Consider the following 21,221-nt stretch of genomic DNA (forward strand, 5'->3'; position numbering starts at 1 on the left):
ACGTTAAGCTTGAAAGTACTGTTTCACCACAATTTCATTTTGAGAATGCTTTTTTCCAACACTGAATGACATTAAAATGTTCCACTAGATTATTATTATTATTATTAGTGACTTTTTTCACACTTTCTTACATTAATGCTCAATTTTGAGTCAAACAATGTACATATGTAATATTTAGGCAAAATTATTTTGCATGTTGTTTTAACATTTGACATTTTTCCATGACTAAAACGCCTCAGATCATATTAACTGCCATATTTTGAGATTAATCCAACATATTTTGCTGTACATCCGAACAGAAAGAGTCACAAAGCGTTTGTTAATGTAAAATACATTTATTTGATAAAAAAAAGAAAAAGAACAATATTAAGCCCTTGGTGGCGATCAGTCTCCAGAAACAGACCTGACCTGAACAACTCAGCAGACATTTAAATACAAAGCTGCCATTGTGGTTTCATTCCAATTACAAAAGCCTTCACTAATATTCATTAAAAATCTTCTGAAAATTAAGCATTATACAAACATGTTCAGGCCTATTGATATAATACTTCATTACAAAAAATATTAACAGCAACAATGCAGTTAGTCTTAATAAATACAGCTTAACTTCACTTTTTCGTCTAAATAATATTAGCTAATTGCTTTTTATTCCATAGCAGATTTGTTGATGAAATGATTACAGAAGAAAGGAAAACTAAAACCATTGGTGTGCTTCACCAACACCATCATCTTAAGGTTATTTGCATGAATATGACATAAATCCCAAGTGCCCTAATCAAACAAAATGCCTAAAAGAACTACAAATCTGTACTCTTTTTGTTAATAGTGATTTCAGATTAAATGCTGCAAACAAATACAAAAACATGCAATATAATTAGTCAACACTAAAAGACTATTTTACAAACAAAACAAAAAAAAACCTCTATACACGAGAACACATCGTGCCACTAATATTGATAATTTGTTCAGCTTCAAGTATGATATAGTGCTCAGCAAACTGGCAGCACAATATTTCATTCAGATTTAATTTTGAATTACTTTTTCCCCAGGCACATATAATGACCAGGAAAAATCACACTAGCATGTTATTTACTACACACCAAGTGTTACATATAAGGCCAGTTTCACATCATGCATTACATGTTGAGCCCATAGTGGTTCCACTGTATTTATATATATGTGTATGTCCTATTATATCTCCCACTCTTTGTGTTTTTCCATGCCCTATTTTACCTTTCTAAATCACAGCACTTCTTTTACTGGGCAGGTAGAGCTAAATTATACATAACAAGGTAAAAAAATGTGACATACTATGAATAAAATCTAATTATGTTTCCAGTATGCCTGTAAGTCGCTTTGGATAAAAGCGTCTGCTAAATGAATAAATGTAATGTAAATGTAATATTATAAGATCATCTACTTCATTCTAACTTTGGCAAATATTTAATCTACATATAAAAAACAAGTGTCATTACAAATAAAGTCTCTTGGCTAAGGCTGTAGCTGGGTGCAGCTAGTGAGGTGGTGTGTTGTGCTTTATTTGCGTTTTCTTAGCACTAGATACATCAAGCCGCTCAGCAGCGTCATGGGGAACGCGACCCAAGCCACAACAAAGGAATATCCATAGTCTCCATCCTTAAAATTCTCGTTTTTGAAGCTTAAGTGCTCTGCTGTGTAGATAGATGCGCCGGTCATGACACAGAAAGCTGTGGAAGGAAAAAAAAAAAAGAGCAATTTACAGTTGGCTAGTAGAATTTAAATGGATACTTCCCCCATAAATTAAAGCTGCAGTATGTAACTTTTGTAAATATATATTTTTTACATATTTGTTGAACCTGTCATTATGTCCTGACAGTAGAATATGAGACAGATAATCTGTGAAAATATTAAGCTCCTCTGGCTCCTCCCAGTGGTCCTATTGCCATTTGCAGAAACTCCATCGCTCCCGGTAAAAAACAACCAATAAGAGCTGCGGTCCATAACTTTGTGTTCAAAATGTAGAAAAATGTATATAATAAGCGAGTACACCATGAATCAATTTTCCAAACCGTGTTTTTAGCTTGTCCTGAATCACTAGGGTGCACCTATAATAAGTGTTTATATTCAGACTATTTTAGATTGCTTCGGGGGTACCGCGGCGGAGTAGCCCAGTACCTTTGTGATTCTTCATAGACATAAACAGAGAGAAGTAGTTCCGGCTACAATGTTCTTCCACAAGACGCAAGCAGTTCTGTTTATTAACCGCTAGAGCGTCAAAAGTTACCTACCGCAGCTTTAATTTCTCTCCCTCATGTTGTTCCAAACCTGTAAGACCTTTGAAAAAATGAGAGAGATTTCTGACCCTCCATAGACAGCAACACAACTGACATGTTCAAGACCCAGAAAGGTAGTTAAGACATCATTAAAATAGTCAATGTGAAATCAGTGGATCAGCCATAATTTTTATGAAGCTACAAAAACTTTTGTGTGAAAAAAAAAAAAAAATGCCTTCATTCAACAACTTCTTCTCAGCAATGTCAGTCTTCGACGCGCTTTCAGGAAATTCCAAGGTAGAATGTCCATTTCTCTTTGTTCATCGTCTGTATATTCCAACGCAATCTCATGACCAATTCATACATATTTTATGAGGTGGCTAATTCATATACATTCGTATGACCTCACATGATTTTTTTATGATTTGTCTACACCCCAGTGATGGGTAGGTTTTGAAGCAGGGTTAGGTGTATGTCATTCATATAAATTTTTATGTAAAATGCATACAATTTAGCAAAAATCATATAAATTTGTATGAGTGAGGTCGTATGTATGAATTGCCATGAGATAGGGCTGTATATTCTTGTTCAAACAAGGCTAGGTAAAAAATTGCAAGTCATCCTCTTTTGAAATCAAAGACGTTAATGAATGATGATGTTTGCGTGCATCTTCCTCTACTTGTAAACTGAATGGCAGCTCCTGCGTTAGAAGCACCACATGCATGTGTCATGGTACTCTTGTGAAAGTGCAGCAGAGAATGACACCGAGGAGGACAAATTGTTGAGTAAAGTCGTTATTTGAGTTTTCTCTCAGAAATTATTCTCGCAGCTTCATAAAATTATGGTCAAATCCCTAATATCACATGAACTATTTTAAGGATGTCCTTGCTTCCTTTCTGGGCCTTGAATGTAGTTGTACCCTTGCTGTCGATGAAGGGTAAGAAAACTCTCGGATTTCATCAAAAATATCTTTATTTGTGTTCCGAAGATGAAAGAAAGTCTTACTCATTTGAAACAACACAAGTGTGAGTAATTAATGACAGAATTTTCATTTTTAGGTGAACTATCCCTTTACGGTTCACAAGCTATTACTTGACCGATAAAGACTCAACATTCAACAAACAATACAATAAATAAAAAACATATTATAAAATGAAATTTTTTGTATAAATAAAAGATTTTCTAAGGGAATACGTCACCCAAAAATACAAATCTGATGTCATCAAAGATGAGTTTGAGTTTGTTTCCTTGTTGGAACAGATTTGGAGAAATGTAACATCACATCAGTTGCTCACCAATGGATCCTCTGTAGTTAATGGGTGCCGTCAGTATGAGAGTCCAAACAGCTGATAAAAACTTCACAGTAATCCACATAACCCCAGTTCATAAATTAACTGCTAATGAAGAGAAAAGCTGCTCGTTTGAAACAAAATCATCAAGGTGTTTTAACGTTAATCCGTTTCATGATCCTCGTGTGATAAAGTCTATCACCTGTTGTCCTCTAACATCCCAGTCCATCTACATATTTCTTTAATGGGGTCATAGGACATGCTAAAACACGTTGTTTTGTGTATGTGGCGTAATGCAATGTGTCTGAGGATTAAGGTTAAAAAAACAACATTATTTTCCACATGCTGCAGATGATTGTTTCTCCTCTATGCCGCACCTTTCTGAAACATATTGTTTTTACAAAGCTCATCATTGTGCTGCGTAAACATAAAACAATGTTTGCATTTGTGATCAGACCTTCTCTCACAGGAAGAGGAAAATGTCCTCCGTTAAATGTGTTGCACACACTGTAATATTTTTCTAAGGAGTTTGAACTCCCATTCTGACGGCACCCATTCACTGCAGAGGATCCGTTTGTGAGCAACTGATGCAATGCTAAATTTCTCCAATCCTGATCTGAAGAAGAAGAAAAAATCATCTATATCTTGGATGATCTGAGCGTGAGTAAACTTTGTTTTGTATGAACTATTTCTTTAAATGTACTTGTAATAAATGTGGTAAAAGTTTTTCATCTTACAAAATAAGTCTTTCAAAGCTGGGTCAATTTACATACTAGAAAGATGGCATCAAAATAATAGTACAAATACTTCAAGGTGCTTCAAGACCCCTCTTTACCTGTGGCTAATTGTTCATTTTCTTTGCACAATACATAGACAATAAGAAACGGAAATTGTACTGCTAACAATGATTAGAAATATATTCTTTGGGAATGAACTCACCAGACAAGAGCTGGATGATGGCCGTGAAGACAAATCTCTCTCCCTGCTTCAGACGGAAGAGCTGAAGGATGAAGACAAAGAAACCCACACAGCACAAGATAGTGGCCAGTATCATGGTGGCCTGGACAGTCTGAAGATAGGCTGATAAAGATGAAGAGAACCAAGATGCGATAAGTGTCTCCTTCTGGACAGGTTTTATCAATCAACAACTTTAAACAATGCCAATAACACAAGCATTTATACTGTATGACATGTTGCTCTGACCAAAGTAAATGGTGGTTATATTTGACTTAGATTTTATGATATTCAAGGCTTGCCTGCATCGTAGGTTGCACTATTCGGTATATCATAACAGTCTGTGGAGTTGCAGTGATACCAGAGATCTAAGGAGTAATCCTTCCAGACCCACCATACCTTGAAAAGATGGAGAATATATATTGACAGCATAAAAACTCAGAGAGAAAAATGATGTGTTTAAGAACATTTTGTAAAATTCTAATTAGCTTTGCAGATTATTATTACAAGGTATATAATATACATGTATAGAAAAGTTTATTTCTTAAAATGAATACAGTTGTTATAGCAGTACATTGTACAGTATGTGCTGTTACAGATCAACAGTTTATTTGAGATAACTTTAGCAGAAATGGTGCTAGATGAGAAAAAGCTGGGCTTTTTGCTGAAAACCCCAATAATAACACATTGGGTTTTTTTTAAGCAAAAAAAAAAAAAGAACCTGATGAAGATCATCTTACGTTTCTGATGGTTGATATGAAGAGTAGAATTGCTGAGGTGATGTGGAAGAGGATGATGAGGGCCAAAATGATCAACATGGCTGATGGTGGAACAGAAAATCAAAAGCAGGAGAATCTGGAGGGGAAAAGAAAGACACGAGAATGTTATACAAATCCTGAGTACAAAGCTGAGACTGAGAACGGGAACTGCTGTTTTCTGCTTCTCTTGGTGGGAAAATCACCATGTGCCTATCTGAACAACCTACTCTTATTCTGCACTATGACCTTGGAAGTACTTATCCACAAGGTTTTTTTTTTAATCTAAATTATTTGGTAACACTTTACAATAAGGTTCCTGTTAACGTAAATACATTACATTAGTTAACAATGACAAATAACCCCAAAGCATGTAACAGTCTTAGGTAAATTTGAAATTATTACCAATAATACCAGAATCTGTTAACATGAACTGAGTTACAACCTTACTTACAAGGAACAGATGTTTTAAAATAATATCCGTTAATAGATTAACTAACATTAACTATTGGGATATTATTGTATTGTGTTAGCGATTAATTATATTATACCTATTTCTGTTTTGCATACGATAGACACTTCACAATAATGTTTAACCCAGCAAATTAAAATTAAATAAATGTCACAAAGATTTAAACATGCAGAGCAATACAAACCACTTTATATTATACCAGAAAATGTTTTTAGAGTTATTCGAGTTAAAGAAGCTACATTTATGATTTTGTAAGGTATAATTGAAAATTCAAGTAGATAGGAGGCAAGTCTAAAACCTCACATGCAGTCAGCTTCTGCTTACGTCACACACAAGTCTCAGAGTCAGCTGCTAAATTAGCTTCCCGTGATTCACTGCACTACAGCCAATACAGACAGCATATACATCTCAGCCTGCACCACAGCCGCTCCGAGCCATTTATGAATGCCTTTTTTCTTCTTCACCTTGTATAGTGGGTGTAAGTTTATACTGGAAGTGAGAAACCCATTTTTTGCTCTGAAGTGTTTTAATGCTCAGTACTTGAGGATACAATAAATTAAAAAAAGACACCTCTAAGGATTATATCACATCAGCACTATGTCTGTAAAATACATGTCGCAAAAACCATATGTGGTGAACAGGGTTTCATCTTTTTGCTAGGATACAAAATCCTTTACATTTACATAATTTTATTTGAGACACTTATAGCAATTTTAACTAGATACACAAACAGAAATGTAAACTCTAAAATACGTGACTAGTTTACGCAAGGCTTACTGAAGCAGGAACAAATGTACGAAGGATTAAACAGATTTTTTTTGGGTAATAAAAAAATGATACAGAAGGAGGTAAATGAACATAGTGAAAGAAAACAATGATATAATCAGCTGTTAACGATGATGTTTTCATCCTTTAAAAAATTCCCCCATTTAATCTGTTTCCTTACTATACAGTTTATACACAACCAGATCTTCAATAATTCCCATCTTAATTAAGATGAAGCTGTTTTGCTCCAGGTGTATGAATCTGTCCTGAGGTGGCGCCATTGAGCTAACATGTGGAAACTCTCCACATTATCAAGAAGCATCAACTGGGGAATATTTATATGTTTAGTTAGCTGACATCCCCACTCACAACTTGTAGAAGAAAAACCTTAACATCCTGCTTAACTTCTTCTTTTGGTGTCAAAGACAGGAAGTCATACAGGTTTAGAAAAACACGTGGAAGTGTAGCCGATATAAAGGCAGAGTTTTCATCTGTGTGTAAACTGTCTCTTTAAGATGGGATGTGGGAGACAGGGTGTGGCATTTGAGCAGTAAAGAGTTTAGGTGGGAAAATGCTAAAAGAAAGGAGGGTTTCTGTTTGCGCTTATCTTAAAGAAAGCAAAGAAACCTACCGCTCAAAACCGAGTCTGAAAGATTCAGCCAACATACTAAAAGAGACCCGAGTCGGAAGAGGAAGCCAGCCTTAGCACACAAGGGTGGGGCAGTGTGGGAGGTTACAGGATGACGCTCGTCTAGTAGAAGTCTTTACAAACACAGGCCTGAAAATCCTCTCTTTTTTAACTTTAACAGTTTCTTCTAAGGTCAGGGAAGGTATTGGGAATAAAATTAAGTGTAGGCATTAATAAAGACTGAGAATGTTGTTCATTTATTCAGAGGCAGTAGTGGAAATCCTCTGGAGACCTTCACCCCCTCAGGCTGTGCATTAGCTGTCTGTCTCTGTAGAGTGTAAAGTGGGAGGCTTGTCTCATTAAATTGTAGCCTATCATGTTCTTGATCCACACATGGTCTTCATTTTCTCTTCAGCTGCCTTCCTGTGTTGTACTTGGGGGCGTAGAGGGGCTGGAAGGGGAGGAGCCAGGAGAGGAGGAACAAGAGACCAAAAACTCAAAACATGCTGTCCCAAAATCTGTGATCTGAAGTAGGAAATGTGTTGAGCAGATGATTCTGAGATAAAAAAAAAAAAAAAAAATGAATATTTGAAACACGTTTTTACAATGAAAGGAGACTGATAATTTCAAGCTTCAAAAGAGATGCAAAAACAAATCAAGTAGTTATAAAAACGAAGAAGATTCTTAATTAAGGTCTTGAAGTTACTCCTTCATGCGTTCTTCATCTGAGACTGTAGCAGTCTGTCAGGATCACTGCATTTCCAAGAGCTGCTGGGCGGCATCTGTTAATTTGCTGAACTCTATAATGGCGCAAATGTGGCATTTAACAGACAGAGAACCAGTGTTTTGTTGTTTATGTCACTAGCGGCTCTGTAAATGGTGGGAAATTGAGGAAGAAAATTCCTGTTTCCTGAAAATGAAACCCTTTGACTGGGCAGAGGCCCACCAAACACAGAATACACGCGGAAGTACATACTGAAAATTGTATGTTGGCTACACAGAGGGATAATCGTCTGTGCACAGTCCCCTCAGGCCTTTCAGGAACAAAAGATCTACTGTAGAGGTTCACCGAGGCCAACGGCAAGAGTGGAATCAGTTTCACGGGTAATTCACTTCAGCCTTCACAGGAACCGTGTACCTGTAACCGTCAAAAAGAGGCGAATCCATGACCACAAGGGTCTTTAAGAAAAACAGTTTCAGTACAATTCATGCTCTATTGGCAGCATGTTGAGAAAGGACCAACAACAAGCTCTAACGGTTACTCTACTTGTGTGGCTTTTAAGTGTGGCTTGGGAATAAATATGTCATTCCTGTACATTAGATCAATCAGTCAGGCTCAGGTCAAATAACAAATCACAGAAGTCAGAGAAAAATCCAGAAATCCAGCATTTAGCGCAGCCTTGTAATGGGGGCTGGGGCCCCGTTAAAGTTTATATAGGCTGAGACATGAAAACCTATGAGCGTTTGTCTTGGAAACTTGCTGTGGAGTTTCACTTTGCTATGTACAATCCTGCGGGATGATAATGACAGCCATACCTCCCAAGCCTAGAGGTTTCCAGAGAATTTACAAACCATCATTAGTAAATTAATTGGAGTCAGCGCTTTAAAAGGTAGCAGATAAGCCATGTCGACTTATTTCTGCACTGGGAAATGTCTGCACATGAGTGTGTGAGTGCAAACGCTACGGAGCCCCTGCTCGTTTCCCCTAAGCTTGGTGGAAAACGCTGACTTGAGTTTCACTTTTAATGTCATTTTTTCATAAAAGCCGCAGTCTCCAGGAGACTTCCAAGTCGGCCACTGCTGAAAACAGAAACTACTGTCATGGAACAAATTATTGAGATGAGAAGGAAAGCTTCAGTGTCACCCAGCAAAGCTTTGCAGCTTTAATCCACGCAGGGCATGTGTACTGCACATCATTTATGACCAGGGCTGGATATCGGAACTGATTTGCAGATATGTTTACATTCTGTTCAATTAAATCTTAATTCATTTGGGAATCCTTTCAGAAACAATGTCAATAGATCTCTTTCAGTTATTAAAAAAAAGGTCACTTTTCAAAATATTTCTTTGTTATACAGGTTTGAAACTACGTGAACAGATAAAAGCATATAGATTCAAACAAAAGTTTCCTTTATAACTTTTTTTTTGTTAATTTAGTTTGATACATTTTGTGGTGATTCAGTGTCCCAAACCTCCACTGACCACAGAAACAATCACAAAGTGCTTCACTATTGACTATCCTGAGCTGTGACGTCAAAGGCAGCAGATAACACACAGACAACCCGACAATTACTCCCGTTTCATTGTGCATCATTGTTCTTCCTGCAGCATTTAAGCAGAAGCAGCATGAACTCAAAAAAAAGAATGTTCCTCAATAACATGACGCAGTCAGACATCCATAACTCTACTCAGGAAACAAATCATTGTGCAAAATCCAAAGGATAAAGTGTTTTATGAATTATGTCTGGTGCAGATATTTTGCTCATGAAGTCCAGATTGTACAACATTTGTTAAATCAATAAATGATGACAAAAACATGCAAATGGGAACTGCAGAAAATGTTACCACCCGGTTTGACCTAACCTGACCCTGACTACCAGTGCTGAGCTAGAGGGAAAACCTCAAAGTAAACGAGGGATATGAGGGGGAATGTTTTAGTGTGTATGTTTGACATGGCCTGTGGTTTAAAATGTCAGCCCAAAGGTAACAAACCGTTTATGGGTTGTTTTGCAGTCTGAAGACCAACTCGCACTCTGAGACATGAGAGAATGCAGATAAAAGGGAAGAAAAGCGTGCAATGGTTCAGATACGGGAAGAAATGATGATGAACAGAGTTTATTGTGGATTCAATCCATGCACGCCTTTTATTGTAGATGTCCTTCACTGCCGAGATGAAAGGAAATGTGCTAAAAAGAACCGTCCTCGGAAACAGTTGTGAAGCCATGAAGGTTAACAGCCATGGATAAACAACATTTTCATTTTTCAGCAAGTGCTAGGCATTCTTAAAGCTATAAACAATAATCTAATTAAGATCAGTGCATTCTCACAGACTCATTTCCACTGAAGCACTCATGTTTATCCTATCAGGACAGGGGCGTTTGTTCTAGAATACAGTCATAAATTAAATGCAGCCCAGTTCTTGCTCAATAAAGTTAAAATTAAGCACTGAAATGTGCCTGCTGGGTCCCATTCAACTGATTTCCTAACAGGCCTCTAGTTAGGTTTGATGGCTACAGTTTACAAAAAGACATCAGGGTAATAATTTTTGCCATACAGCATATTTGTCAGGGGGCATCATGGGTAATCTGTAGCTAAAATCTGTGGTCTGGGGTATGTGTTGCAAATTGCTACAAGGATCATTTTAAAGTCAAGTAAACGTGAAGACATCTTTGGCACATCTGTGGTACTTCAGTCATGTGATTACTGTTACCCATTGTTTTCTTTGCCCACAATTCCCAATACTTTTTTCAATAATTATATTCTATGTGACACACTTTAATATGTAATAGTTCACCAAAAAATTTGAAATTATGTTAGCATTTGCTCACCCTCCTGCTGTTCCAAACCTTTTTTTGTGGAACACAAAAACATATTCTAAAGAATGTTGGGCTCCATACTAAACAACATTGGACCTCATTAACTTTCATTGTATTAAAAAATAATAATAAATACACATTTTTCAAAATATAATCATTTTTTAAAGATTAAAAAAAAAATTCAAGGTTTGAAAAAAAAATGTAAATGATGGCAGAATTTGCAACCATTCTTTTTACATGCTTTCGTTAAGCAGATTTATTAATAACGAATGAAAGTTGAGTATTAAAAAGAATCACGCAATTTACTAATGTTTGCGCTTGTTAAATTACTGGGATTTGCACCATTATTTAACTCCCGGGACCATTTGTGGAGGAATGGTTAATTTTTCCCCGAATCCTACTAATTTCAACCAAACAAAATTCAAGCCATAGTAATATATGTAAATATATTTTGAATTAAAGTTCACATACAAGGGAGGCACAGACCGAAATTGATATAAAATTCAAGATGGATTATTTATGAAAATAAAAAAGCCAGGGACTTTGTTCCATCTTTCAGCTACTTATACAGTCAGATATAAATGATAGTTTACAGTTGATTTTAAGAAAAGGATTGGGTTTATACAGACTAAATGTTTGGAGAAGTCCAGCATACATCACCAGAGAGGTCTTTTCACTGAAAGATCCGGTTATGAAAATTTGATGAAAAAGAATGAACAAGAATATTATTTTATATCCCCGAATCAAACTCTCTACCAAACTACACTTACACCAACTAATCTTTTTGAGTCGGATAGAAATAGTGCCTCAAATTAACAGCTGCACTTAACATTTACAGTGTCGCAAGAAATTAAATTATACAACTCAGAACACACGCTGACAATCAGATCTGTTACTGATGTCTCCAATTATCTTTTCCCTACTGTGCAGCCCCTGTAGTCACACTGGTGCATGTGAACTAGAATGGAAACATAAAACATGTTTTTGGAGTAAAAACAATAGCCAGAATGGGGTTGCTGCTTTTGGCAGCTGCCTAAAATAAAGTTTAATGTACAGAACAAACAAAACTTGCTTTTGGGTATCTTCTATTAGTCTCACCCAGTAAAGTACTTCTTGGACACAAAAAAAAGGTAAGGAAAAAAAGAACAAACTCTCACCAAAAATGACGTGTACAGTGTGTATACTTGTACAAAGCCTTAAGGTTCCTATTACAAAACCTTGAGGTACTCCACAGATATTTCAACACCATTCTGGGCAGTTTTGGCACAAGGCTCTCTTCATTTTGTAGTAGAAGTGTATTTTGGCAAGGCACATGTGTTCCTGCTGCAGCTGATCTCAGTAGGAGCCTCATTCACACACAGTAGGGTCCCGCTCGGCTCTCAGCGTGGCCTGCTGATAGGCTTTCATCTCACTGCTATGGCTCTACTGCAGAGCAACCATGCTCAGGTGCCTCAGGCTCTGTTTTCACATCGCATTCCACTGATGACACGCCGCCAGCACGAGTAACGGCTCCCACATGGATCTGTCAAAAGACACGCTGCTGAACCCCAGCGGCCACATCCAGACAACCCCTCTCGCTGAGAATCAGGACGGCTGTGTTTAATGCATTCACACACTGTCCAGATTCTCAGTAGCTCCTTTGATCTTTCAGCAGGAAAAAAGAGAGAACTCTTGTTACTCCCAGGGAGTTTCTTGTTGTGTCCTGTGCACTTAGCAGCAAGTTTTAAATCTTAAGTGCACTAAAGCCACAGACTAGAGAATAATTTTGAGGCTCTCAAACCATAAAATCAGACTAAGGTCATAAACACCATTCTCTGGGGTTTTTAAAAATATTTTTTATCAGTGTTGAAAACAATCTGTGATGAATCAAAATTTCAAAAGAAATGCTTTTATTTAATATAAATGTAACATTATAAATGTCTTTAATTCATTTTTTAATCAATTAAATGCAATTTTGTGAAATAAGATTTTTCATTTCTTTAAAAAATCTCAGGGGAAAGCATTTAAGGGTTTAAACATTTTAAATAAAGAAATTTTACAGCATTAATGAATAAGAAATATGTAAGATTCTACACTATTTCTAGGTCACTGTTTTTAGTATTAGTCCCTCCTCTGTTTTAAGGATGTTTTTCCTTAATTTAAGTACTTAAATTCACAAAATGAAAGAATTGACATAACTATTGACTTTAATGTGTTTATTTAAATAAAATAGTATGTTTAGTAGTATTATTGGTAAACAGCATTAACATGAAAATTATAATTTTACTAAAGCACCCTCCCGCTGATTTGCCAAATGAATACAAAATGCAGTTTATGATTGAAAATTTACTGTTTAGACATGACCTTAAGGCATGACAATACAGACACACCCACATGAGCACATCCCCCTCTTTCCTCTAAGTGCATGTCTGTCAAAGCCATATCGTTTTCTTTTCTCTTATATTAGCATGGAATGTGACTGTTTACTGCTAAGCATGGCGTTGTTCTTGTGTTTAAAGCTGGTGTGGATCTCTGGTAAGACTGGTATATCAAGAAAAGACCTCCTCGTAGACTTTTTCATAAGCTAAGAGAGGCTTTAAGCTTCAGCAGTGTCACCCCTGTGCACACTTTGCTACCAAAATCCACAGCAACACTTCAAAAAACATGCAAACACATCACAGCTTCCCAGACTCAAAGACTCAGACTGGTTTTACGATTCACACATTTTCCAAGTCACTGTGTCTGTGACACAACAGTGACCCTGGATTCCACCGATCACTGGAGAAGAATGAGTTTCAGTGTTATTCTATCTGTAATTGGTGAAAACAAATGAAAAGTCAATGGAACCATCTTTAAAAAACTGCTTCATTTTTCTCTCTTTTGTCACAGCATTATGTTGCTGAGAACACATTAGCAGTTAATGGCAAGATTAAAGTATCAGAAATTCTTTGTCACAGTTTTGCTGAAGCAATAGCAAGAGAGTTAGGAAACAGCTCCCTGTCCATTACAATCACCTTTCAACTAAAGTTCACAATCCAGTGAGTTTCATTTGAACATGAACTGACGAGTTAAACTGGAGCAGCACCACATTTTGTATTTTGTACAACACATTTTACCCAAGCTACTAATCAGTCTGGATTCTCTATTGAATGTGATTAAATAAAAAGACTGACAGAAAAAGTCTATTTATCCACACATAAAACATTCAACTTGACAATTGTAGTCTAATTATGAATTACTTGAAGGTGGATCAAAAATAAACAAAGTGACCAATTTTGCATGATTCATAAACAAATGCCTCCCATGATACAGTTGGTTTTAGTAAATATGAAAAACAGTGTCCGATGAAACATAATTCCCAAAAAGAATGTCTCATGAGGCAGCGGAGCTTTCAAACAATCAGTTTACAAAGACAAGTTAACAATTTGACTCAATCTGAATCTTTTTACATATCATTTACAGTGGCTAGAATGTCTATCATATACAAGCAAAATGAAAATTATAACTAAAATACACCCAAATGATTTAGAATCAAATAAATGGGATCCAAACTGAATCAATTCCGGAAAATATGTATGGACATCCGGTCCAATAGTTTCACATGCTGTTCCGAGTCATTTAGTTTAGTTACTGATTCAGCCTTTTACTTAATTTACTGGCTTTTAATACTGCCATTTTAAAAAAAAAAAATTAAAAAAAATTAAAGAGATGCATGATTTAACTTTTCAATCTTTAACATATATTGAGGGGCACACGCCCCCTCCTGTAGCTTGGTCAATCTGAGCTTGACGTGAGGGTTAAAAAAAGAGTGTCCAGAGATTTGGCTCAACCAAAGGGAGAGGCATTTCCTGATCCAAACGTTGACAGCATAGATTCTAATGAAACAACCCATCCACAAATAAAACCTGCCACCTATTCTTTGGAAATCCCTGCAAGCAGCACATTTCTGAGCGGCATCAGTTCTGCTAGATCAATCAGCGACCCAAAACAAGAGAGAGAGAGAGAGAGAGAAACTGAGGTTGGAAACAACTTGGTCCATAAGTAACTGGAAAAGCCTCTCACTTTTGCAGCATGGAAAATTAATACATGGAAAATAAGCCATCACTTTGTCCAAATCTTCCAACACAGACTCTTAACAGGGGAGTTGGTGCGAAATGGCCACCACAACAGAGTTGTAGCATGGATGATGTATGGATAGGTTGGACTACTACACAAACTGTGAGTAGGATGATAAATATCTTTCAAATAATGCTGGATATGAGTTTTCGCGGTGGCTGAACTATACATCACACTGTGTTTTAAAGGCTCGCGCACATATCCTTTCCTGGAGCGGTTTGGCTTTTGATAGGTAGGTTTGAGTTATGGCACTCACTGCGGCTGTGTTTGTGTTGTAATAGCAGAGCAGACAGGCGTCCGGAAATCCAGTCCAGTGAAAAAGGCTGCACCTCATGAACACACTTCACACTCCCCACCCCCAAAACTGTCCCACGAGCAACACGCTGGAATGTGCCACCGAGAAAACACTGTGACTATCTGTCTCACACACACTCAACTGAGAGAGATGAAATGCGACACATGCAAAATTAATCAAACATGCAAAACAATTTGTATTACCACGTTAGGAACAATGCTTGGCCTTGTAAAGTGCAAAACATCACACCCTCTACATCTAATATGTTTTTTTTTTTTTTTTTTTTCAGAACACTAACACAATCTACAATATCTTTTGACTGGAACGTGATTGTTTAATGCATTTTATTTTAGGAAAGTTGGGAATACAAACTTTCCTCTTATATACAGTTCAATCCAAAAAAAAATACATATTTCAAATGTTTAATCATAGAAGTTCAGATATGACTTATGAAAACATCTGAAAAACAGGATAGCCTGTACTGACAGATGAAATGCTTTCACCAGGGGGCGATATGGGAGACAGAGTTGATGGTACTTCACTCCAAATGATTTTAAAATGAACAGCCGCCAAACACCAGAACAAATCCTTAAGGGATTAAAGTACAGCTCTATTTTTTTCTTTTCTATTCTAAAAACTGAAGTCAAACTAGATTGTCCTGCTTGCTTTGAAGTAAGAAAAAAAGATTATAAGTAAACAAAAGGTCTAAGAATATGAAGTTAAGTCTAGTTATAAGTATGCGCTGCTGATTCATCAGTGAAGCATCACCGCCAACGCCCCTTTTCTCACAAACTCTTCAGTTTACATTTTCAGGCAATAAACTCTCAAACACATAAATTAAGCCTTTCAGGTAGCAATAAATCAACTGCCTACTTACTCCAGCCAGTATTTTAGACATCAAAGATCCTGTGATCCTCTCAAAGAGTTTTATGACTTCTAAATGTTTGCATGCCTGTAGAAAAAGTTACTTATGGTTCACACTCACCGCTGAAGAGAAGCCTAAAGGGTCAAATATTGTATCGTTTGGAGAGGGCAGGCAGACGTGGAGACGAAGTGATGCAAGCGTGACTGCAGGGTAAACGTAGTAGTAGTGAAATGAGGAAAAAGTGCGCGCTCCTCCTCTCCAAAATCCTGAACAGCCCAGAAGTCTGGTTGGGTGTGGTCTGGAACTCAATACGTGCTGTGCTCTGCTCTGCTGTGTCGAGGGAGGGAGGGGAAGCTTTCTGAAAGCATTAGGTTTTGACAGTATGTTCACAATTCTTTGTGAAATGCTTCCTTTTTAATCTGGACAAGGTTTAAGACTTCAGAAGCCGACACGCATGTCATTTGTCCCAAAACAGCCTGCTCTGAACATCTCACGCATCTATTTTTCCACTCATTCTCACGTGATTTTGACGGAGAGTGTGACAGATTTGGTTGGTGGTTTATGTGTGTCTAAATGTGGTTCTGTGGTGTTGAAGACGACCAAGAGTGCAAGGGAAAGTCTTAGCTCAGCTACCTCTCCCTTGTTCTTCTAAGCAGCTGCTTCTGTGAACATCCAGAGGGCTATCCAATTCAAAAAAACTATCTGCAATACTTCTAGTTAAGTACATTTATAGATAGATAAGCACTATGTAGCTAGGTATATTTGTAGTTCCACTGTGCGTATTTATTATGTAACAGAGGGATATTGATATACACCATTGTTTTATACCATCTGCAGCCATCTGCAAATATTTGTCTATTCATTTCCCGTGTGCTCCTCCCTTTTGCATTACATCCCAAGGATTCTGGCTCCCTGGGTTTCCTGAGCGTGTGTGTGTGTGTGAGATCTAATCTAGTGGACTTCAGGTTTGACTGACTCTGATCTAGACTAAGACTGGATTGATTGGCTTTCTCTCTAATAGGACAAAAGTGCTTAATAATCAACTGTAGCACTTTCCTTTCAGAAAACACCTGTTGCCGTTCCAGTTCACAAGGCTTCTTTACAAAAAAAGGGAAAAAAATATTTTTAGCTGATTTCAAAGTTAATTAAACAAACAAATGGCATTTCAAACTACAGTAAAGACTGTAGACAAACTTTAACTAATTAACCCTAATTTATAAGAAAATTACATCACCAGCACTCTTACTGTAAGTCCTGAAAATGTTAGAAATTTAGAAATTTTTGGAATTTTGAATATATATATATATATATATATATATATATATATATATATATATATATATATATATATATATGAAGGTAGAAATATGTAAGATTCTGCACTTTTCATTCTGGTTTTTTACACATATGCAACACTAATCTTGTTAACACTTTCTAGATCTCTATTTTTTTTTAATATAAGTATTTAAGATATTGGATGGCTGTCTGAAGTAATGTATAGGATATCTCATTGGGGGAAAAAAGTATCTCAATCAGACATTCTGCTCATTTACAACTTGAAGCATAATTTTTAGGCATGTTTTTTTTTTATTACATTTTTTTGCTTTAAATTCTTATAATGGAATCGGTAACTAACTGACTGTAACTAACTAACAATGCAAACCTCCATTCTAGAAAGAATCTTTTTATGCATTCCTCTTTTGTCGCTCAGCTGTCATTTTGTGTATTCTGCAGTGATTACAGAGCAGGCAAACTTTACTCATGCTATATTTACAACCACAATGGCTTATGAAGTACCATTGTTCAGTTGTAGACAGCAGAAATACAACTAATAACATTCTGAACGAGTTGCCAAGAGAAATTCTTATGAGCTGTTTTTACCCACAACCCACATTTATGCTGCAAAAAGCATACAAAAACAAACAACCCCTATTTGATCATATCACGCAGATGAAAGCTGGTTCTTTTTTGCCTGCCTTTCACATTTCAGCTGTGTGCTTTTGTTGATAAAATGTTTAGAGCGCAGAGAGATGTAATACACGAATTTAATGCAGAAAAATGTGTATTTATCATCAGACCTTTCGAAGAAACTGTTAAACAGCAAAAAAATTAAAATAAATCTGTAGGAAAATTTAGGACATTGAAACAACTGCTAGGATATTGCTAAGCACCATAAATGTGTTATATAATAAGTAAAATAGTATCGCAGTGCATTAAAAGTGAAGGGTGTAATTTCTGCACAACTAGCATCAATATAAATCCACACCAAGCCGACGTTGCTGTTTTGGGCAGCTCAGATAAACTTTTTGGTAAATCATCCTATCGATGGCCCATCTTAAAGTCACACCCATCACATCTATGCTTAACTTACATTAGAAATATGTTCTGGTTTGGATCAGACATGGCAGGTTTATGTGCTCAGACTTTGTGCTGGATGCCTGGATTCTTCTGGCTCAGTCGGTGCAGTGATGTGGAAATTCTGGAGATCCGGACAGCTGTGAAACAACAGGACGACTGCCAAACAGCGCAGAATAAGGTGGAGCCAAAGACTGGGGAGGCCCCACCGTGGCCTCTCTAAACCCTCCACACCAGTCTAGCATTGTGCTTCAGATCTCTGCCTAATGAGACAGGAAAAATGGAGGAAAAGTATTCCATGTCATGCATTGAGAATGTGGCGTGCATTTATACAGTCCAATGTGTGAAATCATTTTGTTTACCACCAGTAATCCATTGTACTTCCAGGTCACAGGCTCCTCCCAGCTTTTCACTGTTCTCAAATATAATTTTTGCTGATTCAATGTAACAACAAACTGTCTCCAAGTTAAAGCTGTAATTGTAATGTGTCAAACAGCAAAAACAAAGTTTCCATTTTTCCTTCAAACAGACTGTCCTGTCCCCAGTCTGATAGCATTGGTTAAATCAATGTTGCTATGTTGGGCTGGTTGGAATGTTCAAACAGAGCAAAGTTTTAATAGTGCCACAATCTGTTAATCGTTTTGGGGAATTCAGCCCATAAAATGGATTGTCTAAAATGTATGTGATCCTTCACATTTTGAACAGCTCTAATTAAGACCATGAGTGTGCTCTTCACCGTGAGTGTGATTAAACTAAACAGCCTGAATAATCAGGATTCCCGTGCAGCCGGGGTGAAAAGGTGCAGAGGAGGAAGGTCAGAAACTACAGGCTGTTTTGGAAAGAATGCTGTGGGTGATGGCCAGATCACAGGTGGAGAAGTACGGGAGGAAAACCCTGGGGGGCTGAAGTGGGCTGGATTACCATAGCTCAACTTTTTACAAGCAAGGAGTCCATTTGTTTCCATGATAAAGAGCTTGTTTCCTTGTGTGCAGATAAGCTCACATAATTTACCTTATAGGCAAAACTCCATATCACAACTAACCAGGAACAACATAATTAAAAAAGGTTCATAAAAGCATTCAAGCTGTGCATTTTAAAAGGCAAAAAAAAAACAATATACATAGTTCCTATATAGATTTATAATAACATATTTGATAATAAAAATATATATTTCCTGTTCATGTTGAAAAAGAAAATATATGTTTCCATTAGTTTTACTGTAAAAAAAATAAATATATATATATATTAGAAAATCAAGTTCTAAAATTAAATTATTTGTTAAATTATTATTGCTGGTCTTCAACTCCAAACATGGAGCCACCGCCCATTTGCTCGGGGGGATATGGGGCGGGGGATTCTTTATGTAAGCAGTAAAACCAGTTCTAACACTCCCTCACACTTTCCAAAACCATCAATAGCTGTGAACAGCACAACATTTATTTTCCAGCACACGTTTTCCATACAATTTGCATTTCATCTTTGGTTCATTTGTTTAAAATGTGTGACCCACAGGAGAACGTTTGAGCTGAGGAGTCAAGAGCTCTCCAACCTCATGACAGAGGCTCCTCTTTCACACTGACAAAAGCAGAATGAATTGCTTTCTCCCTGCTCTGATTAAGCTCAAGTGCTCCCGTAGCTCGGCAGAAGTGGAAGGAAATTAAGACAAAAGTGGCCTTTCTGATGAATATGAATGAAAGGTTTATAAAAGATCTCTAATGGTGCCCAAGCTTCTCGACAGAGTCTAGTTCCTGTCTGTTGTCGGAGCAGTTTTCTTTGTGCCAGTTCAACTGATGATGTGGACTTCTGGCCATTGACGGAAGACTACACCTTCTGAATCAACAGACCTTAATAACCTCAATAAATAATGAAATATACCGTAGGTCAATAAGCCTACAGTGAGTAGGAGTAAGTTGGTCCTGGGTTGAGCAATATTCAAAATCTGAGAAGTTCAATTGGGATGACAGGAAGAGGAATTTAATGAAGTGGAATTCAAACAAATTAAACTGTCACACAATAGGGGGATTTCAATAGTCCAGCACAACAACAAACTGGGAAAAAACGTCTTCTGTATTCTTCTGTAATCCTGCCTGATTGGCATAGCTGTGTTTCCCATAGCTATTTAACACACACACACACAAAAAAAAAAAAAATTCCAAAACAATATGCATTTCACAGTTCACTTTGATCCAGTTCAGTTACATAATAAAGGTAAATCTTCATTGTTACACTCTAATGTGTGAAGGTATATTACCTAATAACATGAAATATGTTTGGCAAAATTGTAATTTCTACATCCTGTTTGCTTGCTAAATTGAACTGAACTGGACTAAACTGCAAACAACTCCTGATTGACGTCTTATTACTTCTGATAGTGGTCTGAATGTTCCAGTACTGAATAACACTGCAAGTTTACCTCTAACACACCTTAATTTAATCAGCATTCATCTACCTTCAAGTGTAACAATAAAAATCCATCGGCAGAGGTCTATGGTTGCAGATGTGATTTGTAAGATGGGTGTGTGTGCGCAGCTGTTTGAGGTCATTGCAGGCTATCCTCCCCTGAGACGAACATCTACTGCTGCCTCCTTCAATGTGACTGATGATCTAGTAGCTCAGTATACACACCCTAACACCCTACAAGACTCCCTGCTAGTCCTGTAATGTTCTCAGAGAGAAAACACATGTAGCTGGTATTGTAAGGAAATGCATGTCTGGATCTTTCCTTAGGAATGGAATACATTTAAACTGGATCGGAGTACAACCAAAATAGAAAGCTCTTTTCCTTCCTGGAGTGTTTTCTCGGAGCAACTGTGTCATAAATGGTGGTTGCGATGTCACAAGGCCAATTGGCTTACCATACATAGCTTGTTTGACCTCAGACACCTGACCTGAAGGGTTTACTGGGTTAAATTTGGTCTAACCATACGATTTAAATATACGGGAAGGAGTAAAGTGTTAGG

At 37.0% G+C, this 21,221-nt stretch overlaps 1 protein-coding gene across 2 annotated transcripts; it reads right to left on the reverse strand.

Annotated features, from left to right (window-relative positions):
* Positions 1-315: 315 nt before the first annotated feature.
* emp2 (epithelial membrane protein 2) lies at positions 316-16,194 on the reverse strand. Of its 2 annotated transcripts, none has more exons than XM_052552975.1 (5): positions 16,027-16,194; positions 5,236-5,350; positions 4,798-4,894; positions 4,481-4,621; positions 316-1,706 (listed from the first exon to the last, which is right to left on the reverse strand). In XM_052552975.1, the coding sequence occupies exons 2-5, from the start codon at positions 5,311-5,313 to the stop codon at positions 1,537-1,539; spliced, it is 486 nt and encodes a 161-aa protein (XP_052408935.1). In that variant the 5' UTR covers positions 5,314-5,350; positions 16,027-16,194; the 3' UTR covers positions 316-1,536. The 2 variants fall into 2 exon arrangements, with proteins under 2 accessions (XP_052408935.1, XP_052408936.1); XM_052552976.1 differs by lacking the exon at positions 16,027-16,194 and adding an exon at positions 7,119-7,149.
* Positions 16,195-21,221: the final 5,027 nt, after the last annotated feature.

Source organism: Carassius gibelio, chromosome B3, assembly GCF_023724105.1.
Source record: "Carassius gibelio isolate Cgi1373 ecotype wild population from Czech Republic chromosome B3, carGib1.2-hapl.c, whole genome shotgun sequence".
Taxonomy (NCBI): domain Eukaryota; kingdom Metazoa; phylum Chordata; class Actinopteri; order Cypriniformes; family Cyprinidae; genus Carassius; species Carassius gibelio.

Bases quoted from the DNA above. Each gene is read 5' to 3' on its own strand.
- emp2 (XM_052552975.1), bottom strand. From the start codon at position 5,313: ATGTTGATCATTTTGGCCCTCATCATCCTCTTCCACATCACCTCAGCA. The intron at 4,895-5,235 runs GTAAGATGATCT...CATCTTTTCAAG, and splicing joins TCATATCAACCATCAGAAAC to GTATGGTGGGTCTGGAAGGA. The intron at 1,707-4,480 runs GTGAGTTCATTC...TTCCTTCCACAG, and splicing joins CATCATCCAGCTCTTGTCTG to CTTTCTGTGTCATGACCGGC.